The 23,413-nt window shown below is 36.6% G+C and overlaps 1 protein-coding gene across 1 annotated transcript in view; it reads right to left on the reverse strand.

Annotated features, from left to right (window-relative positions):
* Positions 1 to 707: 707 nt before the first annotated feature.
* The window catches only part of RABL3 (RAB, member of RAS oncogene family like 3), a 38,400-nt gene continuing 15,694 nt past the window's right edge, over positions 708 to 23,413 (reverse strand). The window contains exons 3-8 of the mRNA XM_043594273.1: positions 20,909 to 21,038; positions 16,667 to 16,781; positions 13,432 to 13,582; positions 8,945 to 9,016; positions 5,875 to 5,913; positions 708 to 5,313 (exon numbers count right to left, since the gene is read on the reverse strand). Coding sequence (XP_043450208.1) covers positions 5,248 to 5,313; positions 5,875 to 5,913; positions 8,945 to 9,016; positions 13,432 to 13,582; positions 16,667 to 16,781; positions 20,909 to 21,038 — 573 coding nt within the window. The 3' untranslated portion in view covers positions 708 to 5,247. The remainder of the gene's footprint in view (positions 5,314 to 5,874; positions 5,914 to 8,944; positions 9,017 to 13,431; positions 13,583 to 16,666; positions 16,782 to 20,908; positions 21,039 to 23,413) is intronic.

Raw genomic sequence — 23,413 nt, forward strand, 5'->3', positions numbered from 1 at the left:
AGACATCTGAAGCAGGGATTGAGGGATGCCATCTGGGCAGGTGTCAAAAAGACACCCAATGGAGGGAGAAGTTTGTGTAGGGACAAGGCAAACACACACTGGATCAGAACAGAGTCACGCTGTCAAAGTTGTGAGCAACAAGAACAAAGATGCTAAAAACCAGCAGAGGAGGATAGATTCGGTGAAACAATATTGGGAATGCGTGAGGGGGAGAATTTGAAAAGGACGAGGAAGTGGAGACAGCAGGTATCTGCTTCTCCCAGATTCTAGTAGAAATTAGGTTTACCCTCTGCAGAAGCTTCAGAAGAAAAGTCAGAGGAGTTCCAGATTCACACCACCAGATTGTGGAGTAGGACCAAAACCACGTGTAGGTAAGTGATGAAACCTCCAGCCTCCTTCTTCCACTGCACTTCCTGAGAATGCTATCAGGAAATGTTTCACCCTCCAGATAGGAAACTGGAAAGATTCTTCTCTAGGACAGTAATCCATACATACTGGATATTTTGATAAATATTAAATATAAAAGGTAAAGTCTTTCCAGAAATGCTTCTTTTAATAAGTGGATGCCTCCCCCATTAGTTCGTATATCCACGAATTAGTAATTCTCATTTATAGTTCTTATTTCCAGAATAAGACATGATTCAACATCATTTAATCTTACTTTTTGGTTTTAAGACATGTTAAGAAAATTCATTCACATAGATAAGTAGATATGAATGGAAGGAATTTTATTACCTCACTTCTCCTTCTGAATCAAATATCAAAAATCACATAGCAATCTATCATAAACATCATTTTTAGTCACCTATCAACAACTCAGGTTCTCCTTTAATTTTTTTGCAAGCAAATAATTGGGAATCTGATTGGAAAAGGCTTGGTTACCCAGCTATTGGAATCAATGACTTTAATTAAATGTTACCTTTTCACTTAGATGTGCCTTTTCTAACTCATTTTACTTAGAAAGGGTTGAGAAAATAAATGTTAATTTTATATTCCTTTGCCTGTATAATTATTTTTCACAAAAATGTTATTTTGATATTTTGATAGACCAAGCAAGACTTGCCATGAAGAAATGTGCCATAGCCTTGGTTATTTCTTACCAAAACTCTCTTTGCTGTGTTCTCAGGAACTCAGGAACCGCTTCCTTGAGAGGTCTGCATTTTTTTTTTTTAAATAATTGTGTGAGTGGAACAAAGTCCTTAAATAAAACTAATATTTAGAATTGTCCTTTTATTGGCATCCTAAGACATTTACACCCTGGGCCAATATACCACATTCCTACATAAGCAAGATATTCCTTTTCCACTGTGGGAAAAGGACAATTGAGAAAGAAAGCACAGGTGGGAAGTAAGAACTAGCACTGAGCTGCATTCACAAGAAGAACAATTTTAACATACATAATGGAGATGGATGACCTGGAAAATGATTCCTCTAAAACTATCTGTGTCCATGCACCTCTTGGAGGGGACATGTGTACCCATCCCAGTTGGAAGACCACAGATCCACACCGAGAAAGTGGCAAACATTTCATCCTGGGAGCTGGGGTAGTGTTACAGGGTAATGTGAAGGAGTGTGACAGGTCTGGAGAGCAATCACCCCATGATGGAGTTAGAGAAGTTACAGTTAGAGGGTCTCCAAAAAAAAAAGATGGAATTGATAAATGTACTTGCTGGTACTGAGCAAGATTTTATGTCTTTGTGGGAATGCAGGGGTTTCATCCTTCACCAATACTTACTGATGACCTTGGTAAGGCTTAGTGATTAGCCAGCTGAGAAAACAAATGTGGTACAAGTGAGGGACCGTGTATGAGATGGCAAGGCATCTTATTAGAAATAAATACACCTGGAATGCAGAACACGGTGGTAGTAAAAATGACAGTAGTACATTAAAAACAAACATCTCCTGTTTTGCCAATAGAGAATGGGACAATCATGTCATGATTGCTATGGTATGTATCACCTTGAGAGGGAAGAGTGGCTCAGCTCATGAAGGCGAAATCATTTAAGGAAGCCCAAGATGAACTTTGATGAACTATATAATGGTGCCATTAAGTACATTCCGCATATTCTCTATGATAGGAGTTTATTATCTTTCTCAGAGTGTGGATCCCAGGCCACTCACTGCAGAATCACCTGGTTTGTCTGTTAAAAATACAAAATCCTGGCTCTATCCTATATACATAGAATTGGGCAAGGAGAGGGGGGCTGATAAAATCCCAGAATCTGCATTTTTAAGTACTTCAGAGGATTTTTATGCACATTTGAGTCCGAAAGCCACTGCTTTAAGTCCTTAAATGGAGGTACTAATAGTAACTGGAAGTCGGACCCCCTTCCTACTCTATGGAGCAGCCCTGGTAGGCTTCAGCTCCAATTTTGCATCAGGCAAACATACTGTGGAATATTTGAGGCTCACGGTTCTCCTAGGGCTAGATTGCCTGGAACCTTTCCTCTCCTACCATAGTGATTTCACTCAGTCTGGGGACTACAGAGGAATGGATTTTTTATTTCCTTCTCCTCCTTCCCCGCAAACAGTATCCTCCTCTGAATTTTAACAGATATTAAATCAATGCAGACATCCTGTTAGACCTTCAAACTTCTTAAAATAGATGCTACCTGTGCTTTAAAAATTTCAATTGAACAACATTTATTAAAAACCCACACAAGGTCCTCCCTAGGTTGGGTGCTATGGCATATACTATTGAAATGGACACTCAAAAGCTCTGGTCATAGCAGCAGTGAGGAGCTCTTCATCTCCGTCTGATGGCCCAGCACATCAGTTCCACACAGTCCATTTTCAGAATGGACAGAAAAATAGCAGTGTCAAGGCACTGTCACGGATTATGTTATGGATGCCTCAAGTTTAGGGACTTCTGAGAACCTAAGATAAAGTGATACGGATCAACCCCTTTGGGAGCAGCAATTCTTTTCAGAACACAGAAGTGGAGAGGTCAACCCAAATCTTGGGCTGGATTTCAACGAAGGGCCCTGCCACCTGAGCGACAGATGAATGACTGTATGCCTTCACGTCTGGTTGCCTCCATGATAAATAACAACATTGGTCAGACATCTAAATCACAACAGGAAAAAAAACCCCAAAAGAACCTCTATTGCTAATTACCTGTTCCATCAGGAAAATTAAAGATTTAATTAATACTCTTTAGAAGTATTTTGGTATTTACATCTGTTGATTATCCAAAAGCAATTTTGATGAGCAGATCTCAGGAAATCCCAGCAAAAATTATTCTTCAAAACATTCATTTTCAAGAACTTTGGCTAATAACATTCATCTTGGCAAACAGCCTTGTTTTGCTGCTACTAATACTTTGCAACAAATTTACCTTAGATTATTAAAAATTATTTTTTCTCAGAAAACTATAATTCAGTCAAGCCTCACAAGCAAGAAGAAATGGAGTTGAGGGGTACTGCTAAGTTTTCAAGGCTGACCCTGAAAGGCATCAGTGATGGGTTATTTTTATTTTTTAGCAAGGGAGAAAATAAAGAAATTGAGAGAGGTTTTTTAATTAAGGGAAAGAAAGAGGAAGAAAGGGGAGAGAAGGGAAGGGTTATATGTATTTTCGCTTCTGTGTTGTTGTATTATTCTTTTATTTTTTCAGAATGTATGTATAATTTTTTTTTAATTTATTGTTTACAAAGAGCTTTAGTTGGGTCTTTGTGCATGCATTTGTGCAGCCTCTTCACAACTCGCTTGTGCCATACTCCACGTACAGATCCTGATTTGCATAGCTCTACTTTGTGTCAAAAAAGAAATCAGGCCTCGGCTTTATGGCTCAGGATATGAAGACAGACTGGAGAATATGCTAGCTGATCAAAAGTGCTTTAAAAATCCTTCCCCAAATTTCTACAACTGCCTTTCTAAAAGCACTGGCTAACCTTCTTATTTTAAGATCTTCTGGTAGCATACCTTGATTTCCAAAGTACTTCTGAAATTTAATTAAAATGGAATAGAAAGTGAACTTAGTGTTTTTTGCCTAGTTTTAAAATGAGGAGCTGAAAGTGTATACTTACTATTTTTTTCTAATATGGAGCAAAATCAGGACTGCAAAGACCTGCCTCGGAGCCAGAGAGTGGTTATGGGTAAAAAGGTGGTGCTGAATAAGGCAGCAAATTGCAGTTTTTGGAAACCAGGTCTATATATTAAAGAAGAACCGGGCCAGAGAGAATTAAACAAGCAAAAAAGATGGGTAAAAAAAGGAACGATGAACAATTATGCATACGCGCACATACACTACCACCCTCACAAAATGTTGGATTATGAAATCTAAGAATCCTAGTCCATAATTCATGTAAATGTGTTGCTGTAGAACTTATTTTTACTTCTCTCCATAAATACATTGTTGACACAGAAAATAACAGTCTTAGTTTACTGACTACAGTTAAGAGACATTTCAGGAGTTGACTTTTCCTTTAAAAAAATAAAAACAGTAGAGGCTGTAAATCTCTCTTACTGCCCTTGAACAGGTCTTAGATTTCACCCTGCCTATTTCCAAATAGAAAACAATAAGACAGTGCAGACATCTGTAACCCAGAGTGAAGGATTTAGTGAGCTGTCAATTTCTCGGAGAATTCTCCTTTGCTGGTACTGGTGTTCTCTATGTATTATTAATCTATTTATATTTAATTCCAGCTATTAGTCTGCCTCTTCTAGCCACTGAACCATTTGCAAAGGAGAGGAGAGGGAGACAAAGGCTGCTATTATTAGGCATCCTTGTGTGTGATGAGAGTGGAGACAATTAAATAACACCATTTTGCTTCTTTGAAAATGACAGAGATTGTTTGGGGTGGACAACCCAGGGCTGGTTAACATAACCTTTCCCCTCAAGAAGGTAAAACAACAGAGATACATTTTTGAAGTACTTAATTAAGCCTTCAGCAAGGAGTGTGGGAAAGTTACAGACCTATAAAAAACCTTCCAATTCTGGGAAGAGTAAATTTTTTCTGTAGCACTCTGTCACTGCTCATTTACTGCATCATTTTGACAACATCTCATATTTCCACAAGGCTTTTACATAATCTATAAACAGGGACAGAAAGGTGAGGAACAGAATGGGGACAAAGTTTGGACCTCCCACGCTGTCACTTCCTTTCAGCTTTCCATTAAAGGGTGAGGCTGAAGGGTGGCATTTTAGGATGATTCTGTTAAAAGGCTGAAATATTAATAATCAACACAGCAAGAAGAAAGCTGTGCAGAACTGCCACCGCTTGCTCACTCTTCCAGGATGGGTGTAATTCAGTCATAATGAAGGCTCTTTAACGTTCCTCCCCCAAACCTTTTTCGATCAGGAAAGCCTGGAATCTGTTGGCAAGAAAGATAATCACGTTAAGTCTCAAGCAAGCAGAGTTCAAGTGCTAATAGCCTTATAAATTTTTCCCTTTATTTTCTGTTTCTTTATGTCACCCTGTTGTCCCTTACAGAATCATCTCTCTGAGGTTTTACTCAAATAATAAAATAAATGTTCCCAAAATGGAAAACATTTGCCAACAAATTGGTGATAGTGTCATCTAAATCAGGGAAGATGAAGGTGAATCTCATAACATCCGCCTACTGGACTTTTACATGAATTGTCTACATTGTGATAGGTCTGGGATATGTACCCTCTGGAGTCTTAAGCAAATGATTTTCTCCTATGATTTTATAATATAACCTTATCCCTGCATTCTTTTTGTTTCTTAGAACCTTATTTTCCCTTAATCTGATATTTTTGCTTTTGTATTTAGCAGGACAGAAGAAAATGCTTTTGCCTACAAAAGATCCCCGCCCCCCGCCTCACCCTTTTTTAAGCCACTTCTGAAAATAAATTTGGAAATCACCTCTCTTCAAATTTAAGAGCCCACTTTGTCAAGAATAGATACAGACCTGATTACCTTCCCTTAGAAAGTATCTCTTCTCTATGACCTGTGAGAAACAAATAAAGATTTTAAGGGCTTAGCAAAAGTGGTTCACTGTGGTTACCACTAATGGGATGAAAAGGCATATACCCAAATGAAGAGTTTTTTCAATAGTTATGGACATCTAGTACAATAAGTTAAATCTCATGCTAGTAAGATCAGGATTGTGGGCATATTTCCATAAAAGCTTGCCTTATTCCCAAAGGCATTAATAATAGATTAAAAATTAAATGAATACACAAAAATGGCTAAATCATTAAGAGAATGGGATAATAACCCATGCAGTTCCCAGTGTAGGGAAGCAAATCTGGCTCAAAGTTTCCTAGCAGTTAGCTCAAAGATACAAAACAGAACCCATAAGATAAAAGCAGAACACTTTTACTACTACAATAGTACAGGTATTCCTTATAGCCAAGTCTGTGTAATGTAGTGAACTGCCACATCCCTTGAGTAAACGCAGTGATAAATTTGGTAGGTCTTCAATGGAGACAGATGACACAACATCAAAGGCATTCAATTAGCTTCTTTCTATGGACTTAATCTGCATCCTTAATTCAGTAGTTTCAGAACTGTATTTGGTCAGCAGGAGAAATGCGGTAATGCAGTGGATGTATCTGTATAAATCCATCACTACTATTGAAAAAAAAAAACTCTCAAAAATACATGCCCTAATATAATTTAAGAGTACCATGTTTTCAGATGATAGAAAATAATTTTAAAAAATAATGAATTCTGTTCTAACACTTGAGAAACTGCACTGTTTGTGAAGGCGGTATGATTTTCTTTACACAGAGCTGTTGTGATTAAGAAAAGCCAATTGGATAAGAATACAGATTAGATGCAGATTAACTCTCTAAAACACTGGAATCCAGAATTATGAAGCTAAGAATTCCCCTGAATAAGAGCATGGCGTCTCCTTCCAGGGCTGTGCCACCTTGATCTCACTGGCTTGACAACCAAATCATCTGGATTCTTTCTACCTTTGAGAGTATGGGTTACTTTTAGCCACAAGAGACCCAGTGTAAGGTTGCATTCACTGGCCACAGAGGTAGAAAACCTGGCTTATGATTAGCACATATATCAAAATACTGGATCCCACAAAAACCAAGAAGAGGCAGACTCCTCCACAGCAGGTCAGGAAAACCCTATCATTCTAGAGTGGGGAAGAATTACTACTAAAGGGAGTCAGGAGAAGGGCTAGATTCCCTCTTGGAAGATAAATCTTTATACTAAATTCTGGAAGATATGGTAGAAAACTGGGCAAAATTTAGTTGCCAGGTCCCGTGTTTTGAGGCAACCATGTTAGTCTGGAGGTCTGGCCAACTTCATGATCCATATACCTTTCACTGTGGTAATGAAGAATGATGCTACTTTTTGCTTTTGCTCCTAATTCCCTACTCTCAACTTGCAGTGTCTTTCTCTTACCAAATATTGTTCTCTTCTTAAAATGAACCAAGTTCCCTCTGATTTTCTTAAAATAAAGTCTTGCCTGACAACTCAGGTCACACTAGTCTATAACCCATTGTTTCTCTAGAGTTTAAAACATTTTTTATTTTTTATTGATGTATGGTTGACATACTATAGCCATTTCAGGTATATAACATAGTGATTCAACAATTATTACATTACAAAATGCTCACTACAATAAGTGTAGTTACCATTTGTCACCATATTACACCATATTACAATTATTGACTGTATTTTCTATCTTGCACTCTTCATCCTGTGACTTACTCAATTTTCAGCTGAAAGTTTGTACCTTTCTATCCCCTTCATCAATTTTCAAATTAATAAATTATTAACAAATTAAGCAATATATCGTGGGATCTTTCTGTGTCAGACAAAGATCTGTAAGTTGTTTCTCTCGGGGCAGAATAGTGTATCTGATGGAGGCCATGGATCTAAACTAAATGGAAGTTCTTATGTTTGAAGCTTGAAAATCATGTGGAGGGAAAATCCAGTTCCTTGCACTGCTTCCCAACATTCTTCATGTTATGGCACATTTAGAAAATGCTAATATTTGTACAGCACACTGAGTTAAATGAAAGAGGCTGCCGATCAGTTAGCCTGGGGGGCTCTGGCTGCTTCAACTGAGGGCATCACTATCTCGGCACACTTGTACCATATTTGCCACACTCCAGCTGGGAAGTTCTGCAATGAAGCAAACAGTTCTCGTATTAAACGGGTAGGGGTGTGGGGCTTATCTTGTTATGACATAATGGACAAAAGGGCCAAATATTAGATCCCTAAATAGATAAAAGAAAAATGATTCACAAAGAAGAGCTATGAGGAGGGAAATGTTTTTCTTGTCCTCTTAAAAGGAAATGTAATACACGAATCAATCTTTTTCAATAATACATACAGAAATACATTCTTTTACTTTACTACGCAATGTCAACATGAGGCAAACAACTTAAACTTGGTCAATACTATGTGCAATGGAGCCCCATGGCCTTGCGAAGGAAGGACAAACAGTGCTCTAAATTACCAGTATGCTGAGTCATTCTACATTTTCATTCCAGTTCAGGACAATAAGATGATGCTAGCAAGAGTCAATACTTGAATGCAAAGGTTTCTGATAGGGAAAATTACGGAATCAAGAAGATGACATAACCTTAAAAGTAATAATAACATTTATGTGGAGAATAACAACAGCTGGGAGAGCAAAAAGAACGCAGGGCTTTAGGCAGAATCTCCTGGGTTCAGTGCCTTTTGTGCGGGCTGAGGGGATGTGAATAAATACAAGAAGAGCTGGAAAACAGGAAAACGTAATTTGTTTTAAGGAGGGAAATTAGGTTTCTTTTAAAATAACTCATTTAAATCCAGTAGCTTTCATCCTTTGCTTAGAGAACACTAGTGATAAAATAAATACGTCAGCAGGCCTTGAGCAATTATACCAACAGATAAGAGAGATCAACACAAATGTTCAGGCTATGAAGTTCAGGATGAAGGAATAAAAGGGCAAAGCATTCTCCAAAAACTTTAAACTCTCATAATATATAAATTAAGTTTAAAAATAACTTAATTGAAGCTATTACCTTATCAAAAAACCTACTGAGCTTGACAGCATTGGAAGAACCTGCAGCTAGGTACCGTGGATTTGTGCAATCCTAGAAGATAAAACATAAGATCCACATATGTCAGGAAACATCAGCTCCTTGTTAGTCACTACTGTTCCTGTTGCACTTTTCTATAGTAAAATGTTAGGCATAACACTCTCATGAAATATTCAAGCAATTTTCAAATTACAATGCACAAAGCTAAGAGGAAAGCGCTAAAGGAAGATAAGGGCGCTTTTTGTCATTTATGCTATGATAGAGCACACTGAACCAATGTATTCACCATCAAATAATTCATAAAGGAAAAGAGGACTGCTAATCTTACTAATAAGAAAACCAAGACACTAATCATGTGACCTACCTACATTTACCTTAAAAGCAGAAATAGAGCCAATAAAAACTTAACACTTCATTTTTTAGTATGAGTTACTCAACAGCATCATCTAATCAAGTAGTATATAGTTCGTACACAAAGCGAGAATCATGAAAACAGGAGTTAGAGGAGCAAAGAACAAACAAAACAGTTGCCAGGGATTTCTCACTCATTGAATGCAAAGTACTACATCTCTTGGTAAGCCATAAAGATAATAATAAACAATAAATATATTTTTTGATAATAAAAAAAACAGTAGGTTTATTATTAAGTAACAATCTATTACTATTTAACAGGATTTTGAAAAATAGGAAAAAAAATGGGGCCCAGAAGAGACAAAACAATTTGGAACATTACAATGAAATAACTAGTAAATTACAATAATCAGTAAAGATCTCAAAAGGGTTATTATTCTTTTCCTGGAATTCCACTGTCAAGCTGCCTTTGCTTGTCATCATTAACTTGCCACCTCAAGAGATAGAGCACTTTGATTTTTACCTCAAATGCCACCTAAGGCCAAACTATAAGGGTATCAGACAGGCTCCTTTACAAAGATGGCATTTGTCTTTCAGTTGTAGATGGTCTATGTCCCTTGGGCAATTACTGCAATTACTGTTGCATTTATTGTTTTGTATGTAATCTCTAAACCCACATGATTCCTTTGTAGTAAACTGTGTAATAATCACCTCTTTCACTCATATATAATACTTCAAGACTCACATTTTTCATTTTGGCTGGAAACTATAATGCATTTTCCAAAACCACACCAAAAAAGAGACTATAACAAGCTTTTCAAAAATCATAGAGTACTAGAAAAACCAGTAAATTAGCCAGAAAGTTCTGAATCTGAATATCTGTCCCAACATTTCTAGACTGTGTAGCATTGGTTAGGTTACTAAGCCTTTCAACTTGAGCTTACTAATTTGTGAAATGAAGATAACATAACAATACTTACCCCACAGGATTTTCGTGAAAGTTATATAAGATAATGCATGTCTGGCACATACATAGCAGATACTGAAATATTAGTTCTCTCTTCATTCTAAGAAAATGCTATCAGATTGAATTTTCAGGCACAAAAGCACCTAACATAATGAACGTTAATTCCATGTATGGGGTAAAGAGACTGAAACACCATCGTGGAAACTGTTGTACTTGAAAAAATGTATAAACACATTTATTTATTTTATTTTATTTTTTTTAATTTTTTTTTCAACATTTAATTATTTGTGGGACAGAGAGAGACAGAGCATGAACGGGGGAGGGGCAGAGAGAGAGGGAGGCACAGAATTGGAAACAGGCTCCAGGCTCTGAGCCATCAGCCCAGAGCCTGACGTGGGGCTCGAACCCATGGACCGCGAGATCGTGACCTGGCTGAAGTCGGACGCTTAACCGACTGCACCACCCAGGCGCCCCATGTATAAACACATTTATACAGCAGTTGGGGCATATGAGACACAAACCTTAGGTAGACTTATGTTAGACATGTTTTCCAAAATGGATATTGATTACATAGTCATCACAATGTCAAAAGACTTCAGAGATGATTCAAGATACAGCTATAGTGCTAAATACAAAAACTAAATCAAACAGCAAACAAAGCTTAATTCTAAGGCTCACGGTTTTACATTGACCAGGCTAGAGACACCCTATGATTTTAGGATGCCAATTTTAGAGTTGAAAGAGCCATCTGCCATTGACCACGGCTGGGGGCAAATACCAAAGATTAATAGCTTTAAAATAGCTTGTCAAAACTTGAGAAAGGAAGGGAAGGAAACTAGGGAAGATGCTTCAATATAATCACTTTGAAGTAAACACACAACAGAGAAAATCTGTCCTAGACACAATAAGCCTAACAGGATTTTAAAAAATAAGTAATCATTTCCCTTTTTATAATTTAAACCAATTTACTTTTTTTCAGGCACAAGATAGTAACTTTGATTCCACCTTTGATATATACATTTATGTTGATTCTTACTTTTTAAAACAGTTTTAAGTGAATTCAATATTGTAACTAATATTGTTACATTACATTTTTACTTGAGGCTTAATATCTACTTGCTGAGTCTTTCTGACTGCTATCTCTTTTTGAAACTCCTATCAAATTTTCCTCCTCATTTTTCTGCCCTGAATCCTCAAAACCCTCTTGTTTCTGTTGTATTCTTGAAGCTGTACATTGATAACAGGGCAAAAGTATGCTGTATGTGAACTCTGTGGAGATCATGTGTGCCAAAGTACCACCACTTGAGTACCTTTATAACTTGTTAACAATTAAAAGATGGTGCTGCCTTTGCAAGTAAAGTAGGAAAAATACATACCTGGGTGATTGGTCACAAAAACCCACAGGCACTACAAACAGATAGATTCCAAAATATATGGAAAGTAATTACTGGAACAAATTAAGTATATTCAATGGCAAATTTCCCACTGGAAATAATGTTGAAACAAAGTAACTTCAACACTTCTTCAACAAGGACATTATATATCCTCTGTAGCAGAAATCCTCTGAAATATCATGGTCCAGTTCAACTAGCTGGGGCATTGACAGTGAATATTCCATGGTGGCAGGTGAGAAAAATAAGGCACCCCATCACAAAGCAGAATTTAAAAATAACAGAATGGAAGGCAGAAGTGGATTCAGTTATGGGGTAGAGGTTGGTTTGAACCAACCAGTGTTCACAACTGTTGATTTGGAGTAAGGGCATCAGAATGACCTGAGTCATTAGCTAAAACTATAGAGCCCTGGTCCTCCTGTCAGATATTATGAATAAAAAGCTCCAGTGGTGGAACACTTATTCAAATTTTTTCACAGCTACATTGATAGTATAAATATATAGTCAGGTTTGGGTAATTAGTGATTTAGATGATTTCTAAGAGCTTTTTCAGTTCCAAGATTCTAAACGTTAGTTGGAGAATAATTAAGTGGAAGACAGGCTCAATTTCAGAGCACTCGCTCTGGAGTCAGAGTGCCTGGTTTGACCTGTCTGTATAACCACGGCCTAGTTACCTCTCTCTGGTTCTAATATTCATCTTTAAAATGGAGTTAATTACAGTACCTACCTTACAGTGTTGATGTGAAGACAAACATGAGATAATGTACATAAAACACTAGAATGGTACGTGGCATGTAATAAATGCTCAGTAAATTACAGTCATTATTATTTAAAAAAATTTTTTTTAATGTTTATTTATTTATTTATTTATTGAGAGAGAGACAGAAACAACGTGAGCAGGGGTGGGTCAGAGAAAGAGGGAGACAGAATCCAAAGCAGGCTCCAGGCTCTGAGCTGTCAGCACAGAGCCCAACGCAGGGCTTGAACTCCTGAACTATGAGATTATGACCTGAGCCAAAGTCAGACACTTAACCAACTGAGCTACTCAGGAGCCCCTAGTCATTAGTATTATTAAACCACAACTAGCACCATATGTCTGGAATTTCCAGTGCACTGAATATGTTGCAGAAATCCTACTTGTGAACAATGACATATAAACCATGACTGAAACTGCTGGCCAGGATCCTTCTCTGGGCAACATTATCTGGCTTATGTGAAAACTTCTCTTAGCCTTTTTAGCATCCAGTTCAAATTGAGCTAAATTTTCTCAGGAAGAAACTCAGTGCTCTGTATACATACAAGTTTGTATTAATTACTGCTCATGAAGCACTCCCAGTTTCCACAGTTTGTAGTTTTCTCATTTATCTATTTCTTTGCTCTTGAAGTTAAAGTCTGTAGTTTAAGAAGCTGAGAGGCTTTTCTAAAGCAAGAATAATCAAGATGTCAGTGACCTTTGTTACCTTAATTTAATTATTTTGATTTTGGTATGATCTTAAAAAATCTTTTCAAGAAAAAGCCCAGGGTTTACATTATTCATAGAACAAAGTTTGAACATTCCCACAGATCAGCATATAAGAAGGTTGAGTTGACTGTTCCCTATCTGACAGTCTATGTTGATTCCAATTTTCACTACATATTGGATCAGAACCCAAATGGCTGATAGTAAGTATAAAGTTTCTTTCATGAGAATATAGGACCTAAGTCTTCAATTTTGGCTTTGCCTAACGATAACACAAAAATGCATGAGTGAAAACACATACCAGATTAATTTCTTCTGCATTGAAATCCTCAGCTAGGAAAGCAGTCCTAGTTAAAACTTCATGGCGCTTGGCTTCATGAATCTGATCCAGTTTAGTCCCTATTACCAACAGTGGGATTTGGTTGTCAGCAAACTGTTCCCGGTCATAATCCCTGTAACAAATAATAATGAAGAGGTGAATAGAATTTACCCTTCTGATGTAGATGTGTAATGTTTAAATGTAAGTAGCTTACACTATTTTACTGAGATTTCACTGACTCTCGCTTACCCATCACCTATAAACCTACTTTTCTCCCAATTTCTTCCAAATACTTATTCATTTATCAATCCATCCTCACCATCTACAGACTTCCAACTATTCATCTAACTACTCAAATTTTGTTTCCATGAATCTTTATAGACTACTTGAATAACTGAATGTCCACCAGGTATATGAAAGTAGGTTAACTTGACCTCTCCCAAAGTTCTGTATTCTCAGGCTAACAGCTCAGGAATTTTTCTAGGTAGATGCACAGAGTGAATTCAAACCTCAATGGAATGAAAATGCAAGAACCTAGCATGGCACTCAAACCTTTTGCCAGAGGGGAAAATGACAAGCTTCTGGGCATGCATAAGCTCTATACCTACCATACATATTTTTGTCTATGAATAGTAAAGAAAAATAGATCATTTCAGGAAAATAAGAAACAAGGGTGCTGAAGGCCAGAAAAATTGACCACAGATGATGCTATGCCTGGGACAAGATGGATTCAACAAATGGAAAAGGAAAAGAAACAGCTGAAATGCAAAACGAAAAGTAAAAGGAAAGAATTAAAAGCCAAATAGTTGTTTGTGCTGACACAAGAGTCATGGGAAAGAGAGGACAGACAATATGGATCACTCATGGTTAGTGGTCTTGGGTGACTGGCTATTACAATCCTTTTTTTCTTTTTTTTTTTTCAATTTTTTACCCAAAGGACAGAGTGGTGTTCCTTCTATTACTGAAAGGAATATAGAGCCAATGTTGTTCAATTAATTTAAATTCTATTCACATATGAGAAATAAAACAGACTTGGATTCCTGACATGTTATAAGCTCAATTTACAATAGTCAGCAAAATCTGGTTGCAGACACTTTATGACAGCAAATCAATATTGCACAATACAATCAATACAACCCAGTTGAGCCTGGCTTTTCTTCTTCCTTTGACATTATTTGTCTTTCTCTTTAAATAATCTAAACTGGGGGTGTATAGTGTGTGTGTGCGCAAAATTACCACATCTTTTCGCCCTTCACAATAATCTTATAGTGCTTCAGTTACCACCCAGCCTTGGAACACAAGTGTTTTCAACTCTGTAGCCTGCCATTCCTTAAAAATATTATCGTTGTATTTACTGCATCAAGCCAATAATAGCTTGAGTTAAAGGCCTTTGATTCTTCTTACCAACACTGACATTGATTTAGGAGACATAGCCCAAAATTGAAATCTGGTTTATTACAGAATAAAATTTTCAGAGTGTCCTCCTTTAGGAGTATTTCTGATACTTTAGGAGTATTTCTGGCTCACATACAAACTTTTGTATGTATTTTATCAGTCATCATTTTTGATAGACATCTATCTCTGTCACTTGCAGTCTTGTATAATCTTTGTACATTAACAAATACTTGTACATATAACATACATACATCGCACATAATATATATGTTGTGCATCAACATATACATGTATTCTATATATAACATATGTATGGTGCCATATACATTTAACTTATTCTCTTGTTTCTCTTTTTAGCTTTTCTTTTTATTCGCTTTTTTCATTGAATCTTATATCCAATTTGAAGTTTGATCTTGAAACCTCTTTTTTTTAAAAAAAAAAAAAAAAAACCATTAGATAAAAAACAGATGGGGAATTTTATCATGGATGGATACGGCTGGTAACAAGTCAACATCACAAAGAGACAGACAACCAGGTACTGTAATTATATGTATAATACCACTTAGGCAAAAACAAAAACCAAAAACCCCTGCATCTTTTAGACCATCTTTTTATATTTAACTATCACTTTAGAGAAGATTTAGGATTCAGAGAAACAAGGTAAACAGACATTACACAGATATAGTCAGCAAAATCCAGAATACAAGAAACTCTACAGGACAAGCAAACTATCTTTCACAGACAAACTGCCAGGGTGCAAAAGAAAAAAAAAGGGGTGGTGGTGAAGGGGAATGTAAGATTAAAAGGTACTTAACAAACAAAATACAATGAATAGATCTTATCTAGATACTATTTTGAGCAAATCAACATTTATGAGACATATGGGGAATTAAAATAATATTTAATAGTAAGGAATCATTATTAAATTTTATGTGGAACAATTATATTTTGGTTATATTAAAAAAGTCCTTATCATTTAAAGTTATACACAGAAGTATATATAGACGATATGATACAATGTCTAGAATTTGCTTTGAAAAATAAATGGAGAGACCTACTGTGTTCATGGATTGGAACATGCAACAAAATTTCTTTCCAATTTGATTTATAGATTAAATGCAATTCAATCAAAATCCAAGCCGAATTTTTGTCAATATAGAAAGTTGGTTTCAAATTTATATGGAAAAGCAAATGAACTAGAAGAGCTAACCAATTCTGAAAAAGGAACCACATTATATCCTTTTAAGACTTACTATAATGTTATAATAACGAAGACAGTGTCATATTGGTGAAGGGACAGACACACAGACCAATTGTACAGAATCAGAGAGTCTTGAAATAGAACCATATAAATATGGTCAACTGATTTTTGGCAAAGGAGTAAAAGCCATTCAACGGAGAAAGGATAATCTTTTGAACCAATGGTGTTGGAAAAACCGGACATTCATATACAAAAGTCAACCTCAATCAAAACCCCACACGTCATAACTTATTCAAACCAGGTCACAGATCTAAAGATAAACTTTCAACAACAAAGTTTCTAAAAGAAACAGGAGAAAACCTGTATAATCTGAGATTAGGCAAAGAGTTGTTAGACTTGATACCCAAAGCACAATATGTAAAAGAAAAAATTGAGAAATCAGACTGCATCAAGACGAAAAACTAATGCTTGAAAGATAACTGGTAAGAGAATAAAAAGACAATCTATAGACGGAGAGAAAAAAAATTTCGAATCAGACATCTTACAAAGTGTTATTGTGTTAGGTATATTCCTGTGATTGCTGTAACATTTCACACTAAAAGTGAAGTAATCAGGGCTTACCCATTTGTTACCAACACTCCAGTTGGCACCAAATCCCTGTTGAGAGCTTCCAATGACCAACGATACAAGTTTTGGGATGACTTCTTATTTGTTAAGTCATGTACTAAAATAATACCTGAAATAATCAAAGAAACTCATGTCAATACTCCAACAATTTCTCTTCACTTTACAACTGGCAAAGTGAGGCTAAGTAAATACAAGGTTGCTGAATAAACCTAGCATTCTAGGATGATTAACAAACACAGGCACAATTAATTTAAAATTTGCTCTACAAATTTCTACAAATCATTAATTACAAAATTTTCTTTGTCAGTTATATAACCCTTTTTAATTCTATAGGGGCTGGCAAAATGTCAGTAAACTTTTAGAATGTCTTTTCTGCTTTTCTTTATTAAACACTTGATGAGTGCTTCTTCTGCCTGGTCCTAACTATAGAACTACCTCATCAATGAAAGGAATCAAAACTATTTCAAGTATTTAAGAAATTATATTCCTACAAAAGCTAATTGTTTCGGCACTGTGCATAGTACCGTCATAGATATCACACATACACCACTACTTAATAAAATATTAAATAATAAAAATTTATTAAAAATATATTTATTTAATTTGATATAATTGCTATTTTGCAGCTGACAAAATGTAAATCACCTGAGCCTAATTAACTCAAAAGTCTAATCTTTTAGTTCTTTGGATTAATGACTAGCTATGAAAGCTTGATATCTATGAGATACTTAGTTAATAGAGCAAAAGAACTATGTCACTAGAAGAAGGTAGGAAAAGCCAGTCAAAAAGTATGAATAATAGAAAATAGGTGGACTTCTGAGAGATTGAGAAAAATAACAAAATGTAATGAGGTTCAGAAATACAATTAAATAGAATCAGGTATAGCAGACAAAAATGCAGAGCAGGTAGACAAAAGAGGAAAATGCATAGTAGAGTTTACAGTATCATCATGTGGTTAGAAGACTACAGATTTTCAAACCCTCAATCATTTTCTATGTTACCTAGATTCTACTATGAAGAGATGATGTGAAATTGATGATTCCTCTGTCTTCAAGATGTGAGATATGTCAATTTGAAAAAGAAGGGCAGAAAAGTTAGAACTATTTGGCTTCTCCGATTTTTACAGACATTTGTGCAAATAAGGTGCTTGTGCAAGTTACAGCTTGCTCAGATAAATCTGTATCCTCCTGGCATCTGGAACAAATAGAGAAATACAGATCTGACACTTGCCCTGTATTCAATTGTACTCACTCTACTTTCCTCAATAATGGGTTCTATTAGGCATTAAGGACACATGATACAGGATAGATTTATTTTTTTATTTTATTTATTTTAATTTTTTTTTCAACGTTTATTTATTTTTGGGACAGAGAGAGACAGAGCGGGGGAGGGGCAGAGAGAGAGGGAGACACAGAATCGGAAACAGGCTCCAGGCTCAAGCCATCAGCCCAGAGCCTGACGCGGGGCTCGAACTCACAGACCACGAGATCGTGACCTGGCTGAAGTCAGACGCTTAACCGACTGCGCCACCCAGGCGCCCCAATACGGGATAGATTTAAAAAGAGCTACCATTAAAGAATATAGCTAATATCTATTCAGCACTTATATGCTACACATTGTGCCTTATATGTGTTCTCTAATTTGATTTCAGAACATCCCTCATGTTAGGTAAGAATTATCATCTTCATTGTACAGGTGTGGAAACTAAAGCTCAGAGAGGCTGAGCAACTTGCTCTAAATCACATGGTAAGTGAGTTAGGCAGAATTTGAACTCAGGTAATCTAACAGTTAGGCAGAATTTGAACTCAGGTAATCTAACAGGTAATCTAACAGCAATCTAACAGCAGAATTTGAACTCAGGTAATCTAATCTGGGGGAAAGCAGAATTAAGTCAAAGGAGTGGCTTTTTCTCCTCTCCCTAACTTCCCAGATATAAATCTCAAAAAATTATGAGTGAGGCTTTTGGTTGGGAGATGCAAGGATTACAAAGGCCTAGATGAGCTATTAGCTGAATAGGGAGGAGTTTATTTTTGGAGGCTCTCTCTTTAAGGCTTTTGAGCTTTTAAGGACATTTGAGCACCCTTTTTCTTTATTTTTCAATGAGCTGAAAGTTCTTTCTTGGTAGATTATGGGCAATAAGGGCCACAGTGGGGCCCAAAGGAAAGAAGTCAGTGTGACAGTTAATCAGAATATGTTCTAACCTTCAAAAGGGGCACTTTACAGACACTTTACAGGTTTCCTTCAGGGACTGCCAGCCTAGTTCATCACAGTAGGAGAAAGGTAGGGTTTGAGGGAAGAAAGTAACTGTTAAGAGTAAAGACTGTGCATTTGAATGGAGTGATCCTTCTGCTCTGTTTCTTGAGAAACCAAGGATGGTAGATGGAGTAAAGAACCTTCAGTGCTTCTACCAAGAGAAATGTTCCAGAGCTAAGGTGAAAGAACATAAAAATTGGCCTTTCTTAACAGGGATTTCTTTTTAAACTTTAAGAAAGAGGAATATATCTCAGTTTTGTCATATATACAAATTAACATAATATATATTATTAACATAATATATATGCAACTATTTCAATAATATTCAAGGAAGAGACAAATCACTAATGAATAGTAGGTATAAAAAAGATAAATAAATATGGATTTAGATGGGCTTCTTCAGCACTTAATAAGTTTACAACTCAGAACTCCATAAAGTTTCTAGGATTTATTTATTTATTTATTTATTAAAAAAATTTTTTTTTTCAACATTTATTTATTTTTTGGGACAGAGAGAGACAGAGCATGAACGGGGGAGGGGCAGAGAGAGAGGGAGACACAGAATTGGAAACAGGCTCCAGACTCTGAGCCATCAGCCCAGAGCCTGACGCGGGGCTCGAACTCACGGACAGCGAGATCGTGACCTGGCTGAAGTCGGACGCTTAACCGACTGCGCCACCCAGGTGCCCCAAGTTTCTAGGATTTAAATGGTCTTTATTATGTATTTATAATTTTGATCTTAACCCTTTCTCAAAAGATCTAAACGGCAAAAGTGTCGTATATCCAAACCTGCTTTGCCAGATCAGAGTGGTAGCAACTTTGTCAAGTCATTTGATTGATATAATCCAAGTTTATCACTTGATTCTAGATCTAAACCAGGCTTCATTTCCTTCTCTTCTGTTCTCTAAGAAGTCACTGAACACTACACCAGTCTTACCTTACTGTTTTTCTCATTTATATACATTCTATTAATATATGCCATTATCATGTATTTTCTTGCATGACAATATCATATATTAGTGTCACCATCTTATAACTGTTTTGTTCCATTTATGAATGTCTTGTTTCTTCAAATAGATTGTGACACTTCAGGTCTGAACGAACACAACTCATCCTGTATTTTATAGTATGTATTCAATGGCTATTTCTACTTCTTGTTGTAGTATCCACAACACCTTATGATATGGGAAGATAAGATATTGAAAGGGGGCTATAAGAACGAAGAAGGTACTGAATAATTGCAATGTTTACCTAATATTGAATGTGATCTAAGCATAGTATAAATGAGGTACAATTAAGAGCTAAGCATCTACCAGAAGGAAAAGGGTGAGATGGCAAATCTTTTTTTTTTAATTTTTTTTTAATGTTTATTTATTTTTGAGAGAGAGAGAGGGAGAGACAGAACATGAACAGGGGAAGAGCACAGAGATAGGGACAGAGAATCAGAAGCAGGCTCCAGGCTCTGAGCTGTCAGCACAGAGCCCAACATGGGGCTCAAACTCACAAACTGTGAGACCATGACCTGAGCCGAAGCCGGACACTTAACTGACTGAGCCACCCAGGTGCCCTGTGAGACACCAAATCTTGTACATCAAAGACAAGGTGGGATTATATTTCACAGTAAAAGAAAAAAAAAAGTGCTTTAAAGAAATGAACTAAGAAAGGGGCAGAAGAAAAAAAAACTCTATAGGTAAATTATAGCTCTCAGTGGTTTAGTCCCTTGACACAGTAGGTGCTTTGTGCATTCCAGTTATGTCCTCGATTATACACCTCCACCTGGAAGTCTGCTCCAGGTATCTCTCTCTCTCAAAAATAAATAAACATTAAGAAAAAAATAAAATGTGATATGCAGACTTAAAGAGTTGTCAGTACATTAGATCTTCCTTAAAATAAGATGTGTCTAGCATCCCACAGCATAGTCTATTATCTGATTATCTGTACTCCTAGACCATTAATATATAGTAGAAATAAAAAATGCTTTACCATTTACAGAGTTGTAGAACACTGCTCTTGTGCTTTTCACACTGCTGGCACTGCCCACAGAGCCTCCAACATCCCATAATTCTATATAGTAGGTCTTCTCTTCTGGGGTTCCTTCTTTGTAGTCATGAACCTAACAAATCAATCCATCAAAATAATTATTATAACCACTAAAGACACTAGGAGCACCCTCATTCCAGTTTAAAGCACTGGACATTCTGTTTCAGCATGGCTCTTTCGTATCATTCTCATACCACCTCTCTCTGATCACCACCTGTCTTTCAAGAGTCCTCCCTCTAATACTCTCTCATACAACAATCCTAACATTTACAGCTCTCCCTCCATTTCCAAATCTTCACTTCCTGTGGATAAATGCCATAATTCATCACTTCAGTCACTCCTTTGCCTCTCTCTTGCACTGTGTTCATCTGACCAAATTCCAACCTTGACTATATCCACCTTTTCTCCAATTCCATGCCTGTAACCCAGCTTAGCTGAATGTGAAACTCAGAAAAATACACATTCAAGCTGACTGGATTCATTTTAAATTCCAGTCTACCTTTGGGGCTGCCCTTTAATAAGTTTCATAGTCCATTTCCTCTTTTCCTTTCCTAGATAACTATTTCACAATTTCTCTTCTTTTTCAAATTTCCAAAATCTTTTCCCTATCCTTAAGAACAGGTAAGAACCTTGCTTCTTGAGACAGAAGCAATCAGAAGAGAATTTCGACAGCCTGTTCTTCACATACCTATCCACCTCCCCGCATCTGTGCCCATATAATCTGCTTTTCCTCCAGCCATTACAGAGAAACTCTGTGTCCCCAAGGCCAAATCCCCTTCTTCTTTATGCCTGAGATCCTATGTCCCTTTTCTTGTCAAAGGTGTAGCTCTATCAATTCTCCTTTTTATCATCAAATATTCCCTCTCTGTTGAATAAGTCCTATCAGCATACAAACATGCCATAATTTTTCCCATCTTAAAATAAGCTTCTCTTGAGCTCAAGTCCTCTTCCAGCTACCATACCACTTCTCTATTCCTTTTTACGGCAAAAGTTCTCCAGAGAGGTGTCTATTCTCAAGTCTCTAATTCTTTTCCTTACATTCATTCTCTTTTGAACTCATTCCTGTCACACTTGTGCCCCAATCACTCCACTAAAACATTCCTTATCAAGGTCACCAATGGCTTCCACATTGCTAAATCCAATGATCAACGAATGAGCAGTTTTCATCTTACCTTCCCAACCGATACAAATAATTACTCTTCGGCTTTGCAGTACATAGCTTCCAGGTTATTGCGCTCTCCTGGTTTTCTTCCCATTTCACTGGCTAATCCTTTTCAGTCTCCATTGGGGTGATCTTTACCTCCCTAATTGTTGGAGCATCCCAAGGTTTAGTTCTTGGATCTCTTTTCTTTATCAATACTGGCTCTCTTGACAACTTCATTTAATCTTATGATTTTAAATGTCATTATTATGTTGATGAATTCCAAATTTATATCCATCCTGGACTAGTCCCTTGAACTTCAGGCTACCATATCCACTAGACTACAATTTGGATATCTAACAGGCACCTCGAATTTAACATATCTGAAAATAATTTCCTGATCTTCCTCTTAAGACTATTCTTCTCCCAGTAAAAGGCAATTCCATCCTTCCCGTTACTCAAAGGACCAAAAACTTAAGAGTGATCTTTAACTCATTTCATACTGCATATCTGATTTGTCAGAAAATCCTATTGCTTTTGTCTTAAAAATATATCAAAAATCAGTTAATTTCTCACCATCTCCACTATTAGCATCCAGGTCAAAGCCTTGATCCATCTCTTTGCCTGAATTAATGCAATCATCTCCTAAATGATCTCCCCACTACAACCTTGCCTACTCATTTCTCCCCCCTTTGCACCCCTCTTCCCATTTGTTTTTCATATAGTAATTAGCATGATCCTTTTAAATGCAAGTTAGATCACATCCCCTTCTGCTAAAAACCCTCTAGGAGACATTCTTAGAGTAAACTCTAAAGTCTCTCCTTCCTCAGGAGCACCTAGGTGGCTTAGTTGGTTAAGCATCAGACTTCAGCATAGGTCATGACCTCACAGTTTGTGAGTTTGAGCCCCATGTCGGGCTCTGTGCTGATGCTCAGAACCTGGAGCCTGCTTCAGATTCTGTGTCTTCCTCTCTCTGTGCCTCCTCCACTCACACTCTGTGTCTCTCTCTCTCTCCTTTTCTCTCAAAAATAAACATTAATAAAAAAAATAAAGTCTCTCCCTTTCTCATGATCTAGACTCTATAGCCATTTATTGACTATACTATATAACTATTCAGAAATAGATTCTGATATATGGGAACTATATGTATTAGAATATAGCTAAGAGCCAGATTATAGTGTGGTGATTGGGAGGTGTGCATCAGAATCTTCCAAGAATTTAAAAAAAAATATATGTTCCAACAAAAGGAAATATAAGCAAGTGGAACTACATCAAATGAAAGAGCTTCTACACAGCAAAGGAAACCA

Source organism: Prionailurus bengalensis, chromosome C2 (genome assembly GCF_016509475.1).
Source record: "Prionailurus bengalensis isolate Pbe53 chromosome C2, Fcat_Pben_1.1_paternal_pri, whole genome shotgun sequence".
Lineage (NCBI taxonomy): Eukaryota > Metazoa > Chordata > Mammalia > Carnivora > Felidae > Prionailurus > Prionailurus bengalensis.